General features: G+C 36.6%; 3 protein-coding genes and 1 pseudogene across 4 annotated transcripts; 2 read left to right on the top strand and 2 right to left on the bottom strand.

Annotated features, from left to right (window-relative positions):
- The first annotated feature begins 1,700 nt into the window (after positions 1-1,700).
- Positions 1,701-3,345, top strand: LOC106333227 (biorientation of chromosomes in cell division protein 1-like 1). Its single transcript, XM_013771695.1, has one exon. It carries the CDS (start codon positions 1,918-1,920, stop codon positions 3,313-3,315), a length of 1,398 nt encoding a protein of 465 aa, XP_013627149.1. The 5' UTR covers positions 1,701-1,917; the 3' UTR covers positions 3,316-3,345.
- Positions 3,346-4,979: 1,634 nt separating this feature from the next.
- Positions 4,980-11,837, top strand: LOC106335824 (DNA annealing helicase and endonuclease ZRANB3). Its single transcript, XM_013774447.1, has 25 exons — positions 4,980-5,362; positions 5,434-5,793; positions 5,872-6,004; positions 6,249-6,424; positions 6,641-6,714; positions 6,801-6,836; positions 6,916-7,006; positions 7,167-7,226; positions 7,496-7,667; positions 7,802-7,873; positions 7,975-8,177; positions 8,317-8,418; positions 8,515-8,625; positions 8,728-8,793; positions 8,865-8,963; positions 9,126-9,287; positions 9,383-9,499; positions 9,581-9,658; positions 9,912-10,223; positions 10,301-10,488; positions 10,580-10,682; positions 10,791-10,936; positions 11,068-11,147; positions 11,272-11,453; positions 11,559-11,837. Exons 1-25 carry the CDS (start codon positions 5,063-5,065, stop codon positions 11,667-11,669), a joined length of 3,534 nt encoding a protein of 1,177 aa, XP_013629901.1. The 5' UTR covers positions 4,980-5,062; the 3' UTR covers positions 11,670-11,837.
- Positions 11,838-11,865: 28 nt separating this feature from the next.
- Positions 11,866-14,892, bottom strand: LOC106335823. Of its 2 annotated transcripts, none has more exons than XM_013774445.1 (4): positions 14,734-14,892; positions 13,742-14,005; positions 13,187-13,655; positions 11,866-13,106 (listed from the first exon to the last, which is right to left on the bottom strand). In XM_013774445.1, the coding sequence occupies exons 2-4, from the start codon at positions 13,967-13,969 to the stop codon at positions 12,232-12,234; spliced, it is 1,572 nt and encodes a 523-aa protein (XP_013629899.1). In that variant the 5' UTR covers positions 13,970-14,005; positions 14,734-14,892; the 3' UTR covers positions 11,866-12,231. The 2 variants fall into 2 exon arrangements, with proteins under 2 accessions (XP_013629899.1, XP_013629900.1); XM_013774446.1 differs by lacking the exon at positions 14,734-14,892 and adding an exon at positions 14,422-14,725.
- A 135-nt stretch (positions 14,893-15,027) lies between these two features.
- Positions 15,028-17,593, bottom strand: LOC106333649 (annotated as a pseudogene).
- Between the last annotated feature and the right edge of the window lie 316 nt (positions 17,594-17,909).

Here is a 17,909-nt window from a genome sequence, read left to right as displayed (position 1 = left end):
AACTCTGTTTGTTTACATATAAGAAAAAAGTTGTGAATTTTTTTCATTAATTATTGTCCATCAAATTTATAATCTTCATATTAATTTAGTGAAGGCTAAAATAAAGCAAAAAAATCAAAAGAAGACTTAGAAAATAAAATGTCTGAATTGTGATTAATTGTTATTTAATTATAGTTCAAGTGTTGTACAAATTAAGGATCTTTATTACTATAAAATTATGGTAATAGTTATTAACACAAATTTAAATTATGTAACAAATTGATTTTCATGTATTGTTATAAAATAGATACATATTTAATTACATGTTTCTACTTTTAATCAGTTTTGTTCGGTTTATTCGGTTTAATCGGTTATATACCAAACCATATCCAAATCCTACGGTTTTTATAAAATTATATCCATTCGGATTATATGGTATATACCAAAACCAAACCATATTATCTATTTCGGTTCGGTTCGGTTCGATTTTACCATATTGAAGCTCCCTAATCCGAACACTTAGTGCTCCTTTTAAAAAATCACACACACATTTCAACTAATATAATATTTTCCAATCTCTGTAAACCATTTTAGTTTTTATTGTCTTTTTCCCCTTTTTAACATAACATTCATTCTAAAAAAAATATTTTAGTTTAGATTATTATTATTTTTTTTTGCAAAAGGCTTTATTTAGTTTAGATTATATGTTTATTGTTTTTGCACGAATTATTTGAAGAATCTCTTTGTGTTTTGGGAGTCAGCAACTCAGCATCTCTAGATCTTATCTCCTTTTTTCAATATTTAATCATAAGAATCTAAAGCCAGTCCATCACCGAGAGAATCATTCTTTAGAAAAAATACAAAAAGACTTTGTTTCATGTCTCTCCGATCCGTCAAAAAGGCACATTAATTTGATTACACGATTATTAATATGGACTACAACTACTAGGACTTATTTAATCTAAAACTTGTTTTGTTAACATCATAATGTCGATCTTGAGTTGAATTCAATCAATAAAATCAATTTTATGCCATATTTTCTTTTCCTTTTTTTTGTTGAGTCCTAAACATTATGAGATTTTGACTAACAAATTTCTTATTCAATTGATTTAAATATTTAAATTCATATGGTTCTGTAATAATATAATTTTAAAAAATCTAATTATTGAAATTAATTTGCTGCCATATTTTCTTTTCTTCTTTTTTGTTGAGTCAGAAACATTATGAGATTTCGACTAATAAATGTGTTATTCAATGGATTTTGAGTATTGAAAATCACATGGTTCTGTACTAATATCATTTTTGAAATTCTTATTATCATCATCCCAAAACTGAGAATTTTCATGAACAAAAAACGTCAAAAGATTCTCCCATTCCCTCTCTTTCTCTAACCTTTTTCCTAAAGAATCAAATCTAACTTTCTTCTCTTCTTCTTCTTTTTATGTTTCCTCTGACTTTCTTTAAGTCACTCTTCATTCATCCTCCAACTACCACTAGGATTTAAAATCCTACCCAAAACTATATTTTTGTTTTTAAATATATTTTAAAATTTCTCAGTATTCTTGATCTCCTGTTTTAGTCACATACGAGAGCTACGTAGGTGATCTACATGTAACATCTTTCTTACTTGTATCTTAAGAATATGTTATTGTACCCAATCATTACCCGAACTTGAGATCATAAACCAAATCTACTAGACTCTCCAGTTTAGCATTTTCAGTAAATCTTAATCTAATGGAACCAAATATTTAGATAGGTTCTTCATTCTCTAATATGTTTGGATGTTGTATACTCGTTTTGATCTGAACAGTTTAGGATCGAGATCACACTAATCTAATCATTATGTGCCTTTTTTATGTATGAGTTTGGTTTCTTTGACTTTTCTTCTTAGATCCTTGACTACTGTTAACATGTACTTGCTTCTCTGCAGTTCTGGTAATGGCTGAAGAGAATATTTCACAAGTTAAAGAGATGATTCCTGATGAGAATTGTTGCTTTGTTCTTCCTCCTCCTCCAGCTGCAGTGTCCAATGGTAATGTGAATATGAGATGGTACTCGACTGGAGTGTTAGATAAACGAGTACCACCAGGAGGTAAAGCTCAGGGTCAAACCCGTTACCGTGGGAACCAAACGAGTTCGAGTCATGATCTTTGTAAACACGGGAAGAGGCGTGAGGATGAGTTGGTGATCAAACCGTGCAAGTTGGTTAAGAACAAGAAAGTTGAAGGCGGAGGAGGTTTGGTGAATGGCGAGACTTTGAGTGTGGTGATGAGGAAGTCGTTGGTAAGTGTCTCTAAACCCGACAAGTCGTTGCATGTTGCAAAGAAAGATCCTGCTGCTGTTGTTAGTGAGGTTGTTAAATCTTGTGATGGTTTACGTGCTAAACTAAGTGAAACAAAGAGTACTACTACTACTCCGAGTGACTCAGCTTCTGGTGTAAGAATGGTCAAGAAGGTGAGCAAGAGTTCTAAAGAGGATGTACTGAAAAATATAAAGGACAAAGAGAAGAAGACGAAGATTGATGATGTATTGGAGAAGAAGGTTTCAAGGATCATGGAGAAAAAGAGTTCTAAAGAGGATCTTCTGAAGAATGTGAAGAGAAAAGAGAAGACGGAGATTGATGAACTGGTTAGATGTGATGATGTATTGGAGAAGACTTGGTATGCTGTTGCATCCAGTATAGAGGAGAAGAAAAAGAAGAAGAGCGTTGGAAGTGTTAAGAGTGAGACTCTTAAAAGATCAGACCCTAGGCCACCAATAAGACAGATCACTTCAAGGTCTAAGACTAGTTTGTCTGAGAAGAAAGAGAGTGGTTCTCCAACTCTTGTAGCTAATGCCAAAACCGAAATCAAGAAGAGGATTGGTTTAAAGCCTAAGGCTATTCCTCCTCCTGGTCTTCCAACAAGACCGGTGAGTTTCAAGAAAAGAAGAGTTTTTGAACCGAAAACAGAAGATCCCACTCTGACATCGATCAAGTTCAAGAAGAGAGTTGTTCAAGAACCAAAACTTATAAGCGATGTGAACAAGAATAAGAAGAACCTGAAAGATAGAGGAGAAGGTGATAAGAAGATGAGCTATAATAACAGCGATGAAGGTAAGCAAGAGAAGGTTGTTTTGAGGCATAGAAAAGTGGAAGAGAAGAAGAAAATGGGGACACTATTCAATAATGTGATTGAAGAGACTGTGAATAAGCTTGTAGAAGAGAGGAAGAGTAGGGTTAAAGCATTGGTTGGTGCTTTTGAAACTCTAATCTCTCTTCAAGATAATGATAAAACATCTCTGCTTAAGAAGAAGATTCAGAACAAGTCCACATCTTCACAAGTTGTTGAAGGCTAGTGCTTGCTTGATATCCAAAATTTACTAAGAGAAAGAGATAAATTTTGTGAATTTTGCTATACAGTTCTTGAATCTTGTAATATAACATTTTCTATGAAATCAATCATCTATTTCAAGTATCTGGTTTCTTCTTTGGTGCTGAGTTTAGAGGTTTGAAGATTTGTCTATTGAACAATAACCGCTATGGTGTGCAGGTTCACTTCTAACCGTTAGTTTGGTTTGGCTTATCCAGTTTTAGTTAGTTTGGTAATTACAAAATGGTGTTGAACTGAACCAGACAAAATTATGGTTATGTTCGGCATTCTTTTGGTTCATTAATTAAATTTTACCTAAAGCAATCAAAAATTTCAATTTTGGTTTAGTTCCGTAAAGTTTTGGAACTTTTCAACTAATTTTGACTGTTTTGGTTTCATATTTGATAATTTCATTTCGTAACCTTGAACCTTGGTTAGAATTGTATAGTTTAGTTATAATTTATTTTCATTGTTTGAAGCAGTAATGCACTAAGCTAAAATATATGTTACAACAACAACATAATAAGCTATTCTGCTGATCCAAAGTTTGCTGGTTGGTCATGATGCGACTAACAAGATAATCAAGAAGCTTATGCTGTATATGGATTGAACATTGAAGATTAGAAATTTAAAATTTAAAATTATAATATTTATCCAAGCTAACGCTAAAATAACTTATATTCCGAGTAAATCCACATTTTCACAAGTAGTTGAAGTCTAGTCATTGCCTACTTAAAATCCAAAGATTTAGTAAAAAAGAGATATCGCTTGTGGATTTTGTTTAAAAGTTGTTGATATCATCAACTTTTCATTGAGATCAATAAACTATTTTTCATCTTGTTTGTTATGAGTTTAGAAGTTTGAAGTTTTTTGATAAAAAAAAAAGAAAGAAGTTTGATGTTTTGCCTATTGAACCACAGAAGCATGCAAATTCAGTACAATTAACTGTTAGTTCATGTCAATTTTTAGTTAGTTTAATTAACATAAAATGAAAATTCAAGGGGTTGTTTTTAGTTCAAAATGAAAAAAATTTAAGTTGATTTCTAGTTCTAGTTTTTTAAAAGAAATATTGTATTATTGCAAGTCAATCGAATTCAAAACCCATTAATTTTATTCTTGTTGAATATGCATAATTGTAGAATATTTTTTTTTTGTAATGATAACATGACTTTTTCATTTTATTTTAATCGACATGAACAAAAAAAAAATCAGTTTGATTAACAAATTTTCTGCCAAAGTTATTCGACCTTGTCGCCTTTGATTTAATTTTGATTAAAAAAAATTCAATTTTTTTGGTTAATTTCAAAATTTTGGTTAAAAATTTAGTGGTTTGATTACATTTAGAAAAATAAAAATAAAAATAAAACCGAGCTAATGAGTGATGAACCGAATTGATAACCAAATTTTTCTTAAATTCATCAAACTGAACCAAATTGATAATCAAACGTGAACTGAAAACTAAATATTTGGGGTTCAACTCAAAATCCAATCCCTTATTAAAACGTTCTTGAAATTAGCCTCTGTTGAAATTGGGATTCCGGTTTGATTGGTTTTATGTCGTACCAGAACTTATATTCGTGAACCGGAATTAATTTTTCTTATATTAGTTGGCACGTGTGTGACTCTCTTCTTCGACGCGCTCTTCCACTGTTCAGGCTCTCTCGCTCTTACGTTTCAAAATTCAAACGTCCTCCTTCTCCTTCTCTTCTCTCCACTTCCCACAACCTAATCCAATGGGCGAAGAAGATCGATTCACGCTCGGGGAGAAACGAAACCCCTCGTTTGATGATTCTTCTTCAGAAAACCCACAGAGACGACATGACTTCCGGTTATCCAAGTGCCGGAAGCTCGACGGCGGAAACGGCGCCGTTTCGCGAGAACCAGGATCGAACACTAGCGTGGTGGAGAAGTTCCGCGCGAGGCTCGAGATCTGCTCTCCCGATTCGTTCTCGGTCACGCCGGTTCAATTGCAAGGGTTCCGGTTCCCGGAAAAGCAAGATTGCCTCCGCCAATTGAACGAGATTCTCTACGAGGTGGGAAGAATCTAATCGAATCTCAGATTAGTTTTCGCGAGTTCTCTAATTGATTTTTTTTAACCTTTCAGGCGATACCTTCGCACTACACTCAAAACCAAGACGGAGGCAAAGCTGGTGTTTATAAGATTAGGGATTACAGTATGGTTTTGGGGAGGTTAAGAAGGTCGAAGCTCGTTGAAGTCGAGGAGATTCCTTGGATTACGTTTGCCGTCGTTGAGAAGCTTTCTCAGTCGTATGTTTCCGGGAAATGGGAGCCGTGTAAGCATGAGCATTTTACGGAGGAGAAGGTTGAAGAGCTGATTGGGAATTTGCCGAGGAGATTGGTGGATTCGCTTTTGCCTTTTCAAGTTGATGGTCTGAGGTTTGGGTTGAGGAGAGGTGGGAGGTGTCTTATTGCTGATGAAATGGGGCTTGGGAAGACACTTCAGGTGATTATATTGTGTGGGAGTTTTTTTTGATAGTTTGGTGAAGTGGGGATCTGAAAGTTTGATTCTTTTTTTTTTCAGGCTATTGCGATTGCTGGCTGCTTTATGAATGAGGGTTCCATACTTGTTGTCTGTCCTGCGGTTTTGCGTTACTCATGGGCTGAAGAGTTGGAGCGTTGGTTGCCGTTTTGTTTGCCTTCTGACATACATCTCGGTAAAAGTCTTTACTTTATTGACTATCCGCTTTGAAACTTCTGCATATTGCACTTGTTAAGTATGTTAGTTGACTTAGCTACTCTGCTCATTTCCACTCTAGTTTGATTCTCTTTTATGTTTTACTTCGTCCTCTTACTTTTGCGCCATATGAGCTAAAAACCGAAAGCTTCTAAGTAGTTAGAGCCGTTAATTGGCTATCTCGTTAAGTAAATTTGAGTTTGATGATACTTTTTGGTTTTCAGTGTTCGGTCATCAGAATAATCCTGCCTATCTACCAAGATGGCCAAAAGTTGTGGTTATCTCATATACGATGCTTCAGCGTCTTCGGAAAACCATGCTTGAGCGCGAATGGGCCCTTTTGATACTAGATGAGTCTCATCACGTGCGCTGTTCAAAGAAGAATTCAGAATCATCTGAGGTATGTTAAAAACTTTGCTTTCCTCACTAATGAGTTTCGTAAGCATACCTTACCTGTGTCCTTTTTCTCTATGATTTCCTACTTGATTTTAATTGCATTTCATTAACACAGATATGATTCAGTGACACTCTCTCTTACACGTAAAGAACATCCTCAAAAAAATGATGCTCTTTATATAAGGTTGATGTTCTAAACAATTTTGGTTATGTTATGCAGATACAGACTGTTCTTGATGTTGCTGAAAAGGTTAAGCACATAGTGCTCTTGTCAGGGACTCCATCTTTATCGAGGTTGTGGAAATTAAAATTTTAGTAAAATCAGTATCTTCTATTTGCTTCGAATTTGTAATTTATCTTTTTTTCCTAGGTGACTACAGGCCCTTTGATATTTTCCATCAGATAAACATGCTATGGCAAGTCATCTGCAAACTTTGATTTAAACGTTTTGTGTCGCATTACTTTTAATATTTCTAACACTGATTCCGTCACCAGGCCTGGTTTGCTGGGGAAGAACAAGTATGAGTTTGCGAAAACCTATTGTGAAGTCGGGCTTGTCAGAGGTATACAGGGGAAAATTTTCCAGGTAGATATGGTTTTTATCCTCATGATTCTCTACTATAAGTGCAAGATACTCCCAGTTGCTATCGTAGTTACGTTTTTTTTTAGTCGCTTCCTTCCTAAAATAAACTGTGGTTCTTTTATCTAAGTTATTCTTTTTTTTTTTGCTATGTTGATTGATTCAGGATTTTTCAAAGGGTACTCGCTTACTGGAGTTGAACGTGCTGCTAAACCAAACAGTGATGGTATGTCCTGGTTATTCGATTTCAGTTTGGCATTAATGATTATTCATCGATTTTTCTTCAGAAAGAACTGAGTGTGCAACCCATTTTTAAAGTCTCCGTTATAACTTATAAGTATTCCTAGACTTCTTAACTACCCAAATTCCTAACTAAAACTTTTGGGAGAAAACAACTCCAACCTTCACAGATCACAGTTTAATTAACGCTTCTTGCATTTTGTTTTGCGTTGGAAAAGAAATACGTGATGTGAAATCCCTTTTCGTTTGTTATAGATAAGAAGACTGAAGCAGCATGTTTTAACACAGTTACCCCCAAAACGTAGACAAATTGTAACCATACTGCTAAAGAAGTCTGATATAGCTTTAGCAATGACTATTCTCAGTGAGGCTAATAAACCAAATGCGGCTATAACAAATGTCACAGAGAACACACATGAACCTGAAGGTATGTGTTCATGATGTTGAGTATTTTTCAAGTTATTTTATTTTTATCAGTACCTCCAGCCTCAAGTTTGTCGGTCTTAAGATTTAGCTAACCACTGTAGTTCATCCACGTGTTAACACAAGCTGCCTTTGTAGGTATAGCTCAACTGGCTCATGGATCAAATAAAGATGGAGATATGAACGAAGTGGACCCAGATGATCCTGACTGTATGTTTAAACTATTTTCTTTCCATGGATGTCAAAGGGATAATTCTCTATTCATATGTTTACACTCTTTTTTGAATCATTTTGTTTTTGTTGTGCATTAGGTGACAAGGATAATCAACTATCCGGGAATCTCTCCTATCAACAACTTGGTGTTGCAAAGCTTTCTGCCTTTCGTGAATGGTTATCCCTACATCCACTTATATCAGGAGGACTGGATTATACCCCTGAAGAAATTAATGAAGACACAAGTTCAAATAAGATGGTCATTTTTGCACATCACCATAAGGTTCTGGATGGAGTTCAGGTCAGTATGCTTTATTTCTGCCTGCTCGTTCGTTTTGTTCTGGTTTTAAACTCTGTTATTATTTTGATGCAGCTCCATTCACATATTATGAGCAAGTAGTCTGTTTTAAAAAAAATTTGGTGTGATTTTTGCTTGTCAGGAATTTATGTGTGATAAAGGCATTGGTTTCGTCCGCATTGATGGGACGACTTTGCCAAGAGATAGACAATTGGCTGTACAGACATTTAAGTTTTCTAGTGAGGTATGCACAGTATCACCTCTATGTTTATCATCTCTTTAAAGGACTGGCTTGTTAGGATATGTGGTATTTGACCTATACTATGGATTTCTCCTCAAGGTTAAAGTTGCAATAATTGGCGTAGAAGCTGGGGGAGTTGGACTTGATTTTTCAGCAGCTCAAAATGTTGTGTTTGTGGAATTGCCTAAAACACCGTCACTGTTGCTTCAGGTATTTTGCATGTACTGTTTATTTTGGGGTCCTTTCCTAAGACTATTTCTTCAAAGGGCGAGAAGGCTGCTTCATGAATAATCAATTGACTGCATTTTAAAGGCTGAGGATAGAGCACATAGGCGAGGCCAAACAAGCGCAGTGAACGTTTATATCTTCTGCGCAAAGGTAAACTCGTTTGCTGCTGTCATATTAGTTTTCCTGTGTCTTATACTTTAATAACGACTCTTATGTGACAGGATACTATGGACGAGTCTAATTGGCAAAATCTGAACAAGAGGCTGCACCGTATTTCATCGACAACTGATGGAAAATATGATGCGAAGACTGAAATCGAAGTATGTACCTCCCAAATCTCTGCTCTTTTTTCTAAATTCTCAGTAATTTACTGTCATTGCCCTTAGATGTTCGAAGAGATTTATCATGTGTTAGGTTTTAATTTTTCCCTGATAGGGAACATGACGTCCATTAATATTTTTGGTAAACTTATTTCTGGACAGATTGAAAGAGCACATCTTTTTAAGCCTGCTGAAGAAAGCAGTGAAAGAGAAATTTGTGACGCACAACCATCACAAGCTAGTAGAGTAATAGCTGATAACAATGTTGAAAGCTGTGAAGATCTGGGATCTGAGACAGATGTCTCAAATACTATTGATCTCAAGGTTTATATCTTTCCTTGCCATTGATCAAACTCCTTGATTTTGGAACTCAGCTTTTAACTAATTTCGCTTGACTGCTTTTTATTTTGGCCGAGCAGGACAACACGCTTCCTCATTTGGAAATATTAAAAGTCTTCTGTCCTTATGTTGAAAGTGGTTCGGGGTCTTCTACTATGTTAGACCGAGAAAACCAAGAAAATCATGAGCCTAAAAATGTATGAACTTAATTCTTGTGAGACGTCTACTTTTCTTCTTTGACATGTCCGGAAATGTAAATACCTTTATCTATGATGCAGGTTATTGCTCATAACGGGGTTGTGGAAGAGAATGATTCCAATTCCTTTTTTCCACTTGTAGATTCTCTCCGATTTGAGGTAAAGTTTAAGTCTGCATCGGCTCTTCTTATGTATCCGTGTTATTATTGTTGCCTCGGCTGGTCAAGAAATAAAGTGCATGTCTAGAAGGCCAAAATTTGGTGAACCCACTGCATATTTTTGATCTCTTGTCTAAGTTTATTGGATCCTAGCTGCAATCTGATTCTTATTTCTGTTGTGAAATTTGTCAATATTGTTCATCTCTACTTGTTTGGAGCTGAACGCATATGGATCTGCGTTTACATTGTTTCAGGTGAGCCAGAACACTGGAAGAATTCATTTATATTCTTGCATTCCTGGGAAAGATCCACGACCAAGGCCTCATTTCCAGAACTTCCGACCAGAGGAGATTGAAGCAAGCAATTCAACTCCATTCATCGAAAAAGAAAATTCGCCTGAATCCCTCACGGATGATCCAGTTCATGTGCGAGCTATTTTAGAATTTATGAAAGAGTGGAAAGCGTTACGGCCGATCGAAAAGAGGAAACTAATTGGAAAGCCTTTGCAACTACCTTTATCACTGGAGTTGAGCTACTTGAGTGAAAGAACTAGTCACAACAGTGAGGTATTTATCTTCAAGCTAAAATTTGTGTTTTCAAATATTGGATTCCAAAATAATTATTAAGAGTTTTTCTCCCTCAGGGATTGCTCAAAGGAGGGAGCAAAAGACGGAATACACCCTTTTCAGAGATCAGTGTTCCTTTACCTCAAAATGCAGTGTGGAGAAGGGTTAATCTTCGGAGTGGCCACCAAAGAAAGGAAAAAGAATACACCCAAGCTTGGACCATGAGCAACGAACCACTCTGTAAATTCTGTCAAAAGCACTGCAAGTGAGTGAAAACATTGTGCATGCTCACTACTGTTTGGTAAAAAAAAAATTCACTGTCTTATCATCAAGTGTATACATTTTGTTTGTTTTAGGGGAACCAACGCCAAAGAGCCTGAGTATTTTGAGGATCTTTTCTGTGATCTTGAATGCTATGAAGATTACCGGACAAGAACAAGCAGTAGATATATTCGCCAGGTTTGTCTCGGTCTCTTGGCAAATTTTTCGTTATATTATCGCCGACAAGTTTCATTTCATTTGCTTCTTTAATGCATCACTAAGAGGTGTTCGTTTTCAAAATCTCAGGAACTTTTTCAGATAGAACATGGAATTTGCACAAACTGCAACTTAGATTGCCACCAACTTGTCAGATATATAAAGCCTTTACCACTGGAAAAACGGCGTGAATACATCAACAAAGTTGCTCCAGTCTTGTTTGCCCGGAAGAACTTGTAAGCCATTTAACACAACTTTTGGTTTATACTTCTATCTGAATATCAAAAGTTTGTTTAGTTACTGTGTTTTGGAGATGCAAAGTATATTTGAAATTTAATTTCTTTACTTTCACCTCTAATGACCGAAGGCTGGAGGCCCTGGTTAATGATCCAGCCGAGGGAAATGCGTGGCATGCGGATCATATTATTCCAGTCTACCGAGGTGGAGGTGAGTCGCAACCTTTTACACTAAACCACTCAAACATCATTCTTAACAATGTGTGATATACATGATTTCATATGAACATTCAATTGACCAAGCAAGTTTTCTTGAAATTTTGGATCACTCATAGGTGAGTGCCGGCTGGAGAACATGCGGACGCTTTGTGTGGCCTGTCATGCCGATGTCACAGCAGCTCAATGCGCAGAACGCAAAATAATACGGTCCAAGGCTAGGAAGCAACTCAAAGACGCGTTAAAGGAACTCAAAAACCTTCCAAAGAAAACAAGAGACTCGGCTGACGAAAACAAAAAGGTATGTTTACAATACACTGGTGAAGACTCATTGTGTAGCATAATTCCACATTTGTCGTATGAGTTATAAATGTTCCATTAAACTTTTGTTTTATTTGTTTTGCAGGAGACTGATTGTTCCGTTTCAGTGATGGACGAAGAGGAAGACGACGAGCTTCTGGTCGAAGTTCCAGGCAGTTCCTACTCCATCGATGAGAAAATCAATCCTGACTCGTAAAAGTCAGCTTGAGTTGTCTGTAAATTGGAATTCAATTTTGTAGAGAAGAAACTGTAATGAGTTTTAAAAGTGTGTTTCAAAGCAAAGGTGTTTGTATCTCTGTATGACCAAAGAAACAAAATGATCCCCCCCTTGTTTTCAATATTAAGAGAATCAATGCTCACTAGTTTCAGAGATTCAGAAACATATCGCATTGTGTCACTCGTGTTTATGATTCATGGAATGTGTGGATGGATTTTTGGAAATGAAGTTGTGGGACGAATCTGTGAACTAACTCGTAATGAACTTCGAGTTGGCTCTACTCAACTATGTATAAGCACTAACTCTAGTTTAAACACAATCATTATCATTTTTGATGAACTAGACATAGCTAACTCCACCCCACCCCGCCCTCCAAATATTCAAAAGTTTAGGGATCTTTGATTCTCCTTTGTAGTCTTGATCTCTGTGACAAGACGCTTGTTGCAAAACCCATCTCCACTGAGATTCTTGATTCGCTCAAGAGCAGAAAGCAAACTATGGTAAGTAAGTATTGTAGTCATCTCTTTAGTTTTGGCTTATACTATTGGTTGATGATCATATGCTGAAAATCAACAGCAGGAATCCTAGAGCCTCGTCTTCGCTTACTCTTGGCTCCCCAAGTGAAACCTTCTGTCCGTTTAAGAGTAGAGCTTCTTCTCTTCTTCTTGTGGAACTCGCAGTGCCCTTCTTGGTCAGAAACTTCATCTACCTTTACTTGCAGATCCTCCTCGCTGGCTTCACATTCTGAAAATGTGCCTTGCAGGTCATCTTTGCGTTTCCCCTTGGCATAGCTCCTCTTCTGCTTTTTAAGGACAATGCTAGAGACTGATGTTTTGTTAACTGCAGTAGTATTCGATCTCAGAATTCTCTTGTGGTCCTCCAGATTCATCTCTGTCGTTGCCTCAGAATAGTCTAACTCGTAGCCTCCAACAACCAAAGAAGAAACCTCAGCCAACATAAGTAGATTTTTTCTGCTCAAGTAAGTGATGAACTCAGAGGCTTCACGACCAGACTTTCTAGACATATCAACCATAGCCTCAGCTGCAGATATCTCTTTATAATTCCCCTCTTTCACAAGACATATCCTTCTGCTCTTCTTCCGTTTCTTCTTCCCAACTACTTTAGTCCCTTTATCAGTAGTGGCTTGAGCACTTGAGTGCAGGTCAAGATCTGAGCCTCTGAAAGTTTTATCAACTGGACCAAGTCTTACTTTCTTCTTCTTCTTCTTCCTTGGCTTGTATGAGTCATGTGGCTTGTTCAAAAGTAGAGTGCTGTTTAAACACGGCAGCGCTTGAACCAACACTCGTGACTTCTCTGATAAACACTCTTGAGGTTTCTCTTCTCCAAGCTTCTTAACAACAACATTTACTTCCTCTAGAGATGAAAGGGGAGACATGTTCAAGTCAATTCCATAACCTGCTCAAAAGGAAGTGGTAGTATAAGATCAACTAAAGCTTTAACCAATATGTAAAACTTAATGTTAAACATTATCTTACCTTTCGCTTCATACATCCAGCAGGAGCCCTTTACTGAACCTTCTTCTCCCTCATTCTTTTTATCAGACTCATCCGATGAGACTGGACTAAGGAACTGATAGTGTTCCTCGATCTCAGCCGGTTCATTCAAATCAAACTGCAGCTTATTCGACTGGCTACCAGATTCAAGAGAGTTTGCAACTTCACCATTCATCAGACTCGTCTCTTCCTCTCCATCATGACACTCTAGAACCGGTAACTCCAGATCCAAGACCATCTTCTCAGGCTTCTTGACATTATCTGCAGCTTCAGTCTGATTAGGAATGTTTTCTTCATAAGTTTGATAAGTGGAGACGTTTGAGCTCATCCAGTGTGTTGTAGGGCTAGGGACACTAGAGTTAAGGTACAAGGCCTCCTCGTGTTGTCGAGTTCCCTCCATTTCCATCATCAGTTCCTTCTGCCTTTGATAGAGACGATGAAGCTCATGGATCTGAAAATGAGAATAGGAGAAATCAAACTCTTGAACTCGATGGAGCATTGGAACACTCAGACTAGAGACTGAAGCATTAAACGAACCTGGCTTTCAAAGACGGATTCTTGTACAAGCATGGTGTGCTTCAGTGTTTCCTTCAACTGTTTAACATAAAGATCACCGTACAATGCAGAGAATGTATCATCAACATTCACATTTGATAACACCGAATCAATGTCCTGTACTGGATACAAACGATAGCCAGTTCTCGCATCTGTAGTAATGTCACGGTTTAAGTGATTGCACCCCAGGAAAAAGCCGTTGTGCTGCATTTTTTCATTCACTTCACACTCTCCTCAACAAGATCTCTGTTTACAAGAAAGAAGAACTTATGAAGTTGTACAAAGCAAATAACAATTTTCACAACACAAGGCATCATCAAATGTTCTTTTTGATTCATCTCTTTACCAACAAACAAAGGGTGAGTTTAAGCAAAACTACACTAAAGCTGCCCTAAAGATCTTGAAAACTAATAACATAACTTTCCTTCTCTTTCTTTTCAAAAGACTCAAAAGTGGAAAGCTTTCTAAAAAGCAGCAACTAACGAGCTAAGACATTGTAAACACAGAAGAACTAAGCAAAAAGGTGATAACTTTGAGAGGTAGATTCATAGGAGACTGAGGATGAAAGGGGAAGCAAAAGCAGAGGAATAAACTCAGAAACCTTATCAGTAATAAAGTGAAAACAAAAAAACAAAAAAATCAAAACGAGAGAAATGATCTACCTTTATAATAAAAAAGGAGAAAGGAACAGTTTTTTTTTTTGTTTAGAAAATAACCAATCAGAGGATTTTCTGAGATTCGACTCAATCTTCTTTACTTCAAGAAGCTGCTGAGAAAACAGAGAAGAGGAAAAAGAAGTTTTTTTTATTTTCCCGAGAAAATGTGAATACAACAAAAAAGAAAGCATGGATTATGTTTTTTTTTCAGCTGCGGCTAAGTAGGAAGTGCTTATTCGAGATCTGCTGAGCCATTATCTTTGAACAAAATAAAGAAAGAGAGGATTTTCCAGGAAAAAACAAACAGAGAAAACTTACAGAAGAAGCGAAACAGTGGAAGACTTGTTTGAGAGCTGTGAGAAAAGAACACTCCAACAAAAGAGATAGATTTTTTTTTTCAAGTCTTTTTTAACCTTTTCTGTCTCTCTTCTGATTCTTCTCTTCTTCCTCTTTGTCTTTTTCTTAGCTTTTAATGTCTCTCTCTGTCTGTCTTTCTCTCTTCTCCAAGTCTCTGAAAATTATTCTCTTTTCGTACATTTTAAAAATATTAAAAAAACTATTACTAAAATAAGATTTAGATCCAGCAGCGAGCGAACCAATCCTCTCTTTTGTTGTAAGAATAAAAAAAAATCATTACAAAAATAACCAACACAAACCATCCGGTCGAACCGGGCCAATCAAGGGAATTAAAAAAAAGAAGACAAATGTAATAAACCAACCCACACATGAAATCTAGTAGCGATTACAAGCAGTCTTTTCTTGTTACAGACAAAGATAATCAAGAATTTGAATCCTTATCCATTTCCACGTTTCTCCTTCTCTAACTCCTCTTGCTTAATGTTCTCTTCCTGTGCTTTCTTAAACGACCTTGTAAAACTCAAAAGGGTTCTAGTAACTGCACCAACATCGATCACCAAATAAGAAAAAAAAACAGATAAGGACTTTCTATGCATTGCCAAAAGGAGGAGGATGTAGTTTTATATTCCACCACGTACCTTGTTCATATAAACAAAGGTAAGGATCTTCACCAAAATAAACCAAAAGTGCGTCAACATTTTTTGCCTGTCCCATCAACAAAAAAATACAGCATACTGTTTCATGATCATCAAGCAAATTTGCTCAAATGTACTGAGCTTTGGAGCCTAGTGGAGGTTGGACAACTTACCGCGAGCAAGGAAAGTCTCAACAGCTTTTTTAATTCATTGTCAGCAATGGGAATGAACTCCTTCAATGTCTGTCATCATTAAAAAAAAAAAAAAACTTAAAACATAAAACTCTGGTTTTAATAGAGTAGATGGAACTTATGTCAAATTTCTTGATTATAATATAGCCAACAACATACTTTACAGAAAACTTCAGAAACAGGACCATCACTCTCAGATGCAATGAACTCTTGCTCAAGTTTATTCAACCCCTTATTTATTGCTTGCATTTCATCAGCTAGAGACTTCAATCTTATCTGAAAATTTTGTCAGGACAAAACTGATGATGATGAGCCCATTACAACCAAAGAGAGTAGAGGCAAGGAAAAAAAAAGGCACAAACGCAAACCTTTGAAGCTGATTCAAGACTTTCAAGATCCTTATGGAAGTCCAGTAGAGCTGGTGCCTTAGAAGCAAGGTCCTGGAAAAAAAGAAAGAGGAGAGAGAGCCTCAGAAAAGATTCTAAATCAGAAGAAACTAGATGGGGTGCTTCTTTGGTTTTATAGTTTTACCTTGCAAAGATAATGCATGAGAGACACGTTGCTGTTAGGAGCAAATGTATCACTTAATCTTAAGAAACTATCCAGCTTGAATCCAACCGCAGCATCATCTGCAGAAAGCAGGCTAAGGTATCAACCTCAAAAGAGTTTGCGTTCAGAGAGAACAAGTATATGATAATATATTAACTCTCACCACTTGCAGTTTCTTGGTTCAATGTGTTTCCCAGGTACATAGTCTCTTTCATAACTTCTTTTAGCTTTTGTGAAGTAAGCACCTGATGGATGGATGGATGATGAGCAAGCAAATAAAGAGAAATGCATATGGAGTCTACCAAAATTTGAAAAGCATCTTACATCTTCACACGCAGAAATTACAGTATTTAATCTTTTCTTGAATTCTATTATCTGCACAAGAAACATCATCAACAATAGGACCAATAAGTCATCATTTAGACAGAAAGAAAAAAACGGTAAAAGAAATAGAACCGGACCTTAGGGCCGAATCGTTTTTTGTAAGAAAATACTCTAAGCTTTGACTCTACTCTTGGCACCTTCAGTAGCTCTAGGAAGTACTAAAATTGATGACATAGGAAACACACATTAACATAAGTAAAAACAAAAACAAAACAGCTGAAGTTATTATAGTAGGAACCTAGACTTAAAATAGACCTACCTTCTCACATTTTCCCAAGCCTTGTCACCAGTGTAGTGCTACAACAAGCAAGTACATATTAACCAAGAAGAATTTGTCCAGAATAAACACACAAGTAACTAATGCTACAAAGAGGTAAAACCTTAAGAATCTCTATCTCCTCATTGGTTGGGCAAAATTTTATAAGATTGTCTATTTGATCAAGATCTAGTGCAGTTTCATCCAATGCCAGAACTACAGCCTGGAAGCAGAGAAAAATTGTGAATACTTATCAATGATTAACCAGAAATGACTACTTGTACTCAGGTGAAGTAAGCTTTGGAGCTTACTATCAGATCAGGCAGCCGCATATGTACTTTTGTGAGCATAATGTCCAGGTTAAGGGCTCTCCTAAGTTCAATCTGAAAAAAAAAACAATAAGAACAATCACAAATCAAAACGAGTGAGCTATTGAACCACAGAAGCATACTGACATGCAATGTGGGATAACTGCAGGGAAGAGAGATGATGGAGAGCAGGTTATTAAGCCCCTCTTAGTACAGAGTTATTCTGCCACTTTTTTTATTAACTATATGAGCAGAAGTCAGGATATGGCAATTACCAGTCCAACTTTTGCAGGGTCTGATCCATACATTGGAAGGGGAAGAGGAGGAGGATGTGGTGGTGGCGGCCGTGTCCCATGTCCTCTATTACCAGGAGGCTGAGGAGGAGGAGGAGGAGGAGGAGGAGGAGGTGGTGGTGGCGGTGTGCCATGTTCTCTAATACCAGTAGGCTGAGGAGGAAGATGTGAAGCTCCTCTATCCATAGTTGAGGTGGGTGGAGTGTTAAACAATCTGAAAATTTTCTGTCTCATTTCTGTGAACTTATTTTAGAGCTAATTAGCTCAATATACTTATAAGAGTGGGATACTATACAAATGGGGATAATGATAGTGATGGGGGAAGAAAAACGAAGAGATTTAGGGTATAGATTGCAAATAGGTTATTTTTGGTATGTAAGGAGTACAATTGCTTCTTATTTTAACTATTTATACAAAACCCTAATTAGATTGATAATGGATATGTACACAAACCCATAAATAATAAGCCCATAATTTAAATTTCTCAGTATTTTTTTTCTTTCAAGTTGGAACATTTTTTC

This window comes from Brassica oleracea, chromosome C3 (assembly GCF_000695525.1).
Source record: "Brassica oleracea var. oleracea cultivar TO1000 chromosome C3, BOL, whole genome shotgun sequence".
NCBI lineage: Eukaryota > Viridiplantae > Streptophyta > Magnoliopsida > Brassicales > Brassicaceae > Brassica > Brassica oleracea.
Note: the sequence above shows the minus strand (reverse complement) of the source record. Positions and strands in the feature narration are given on the sequence as shown.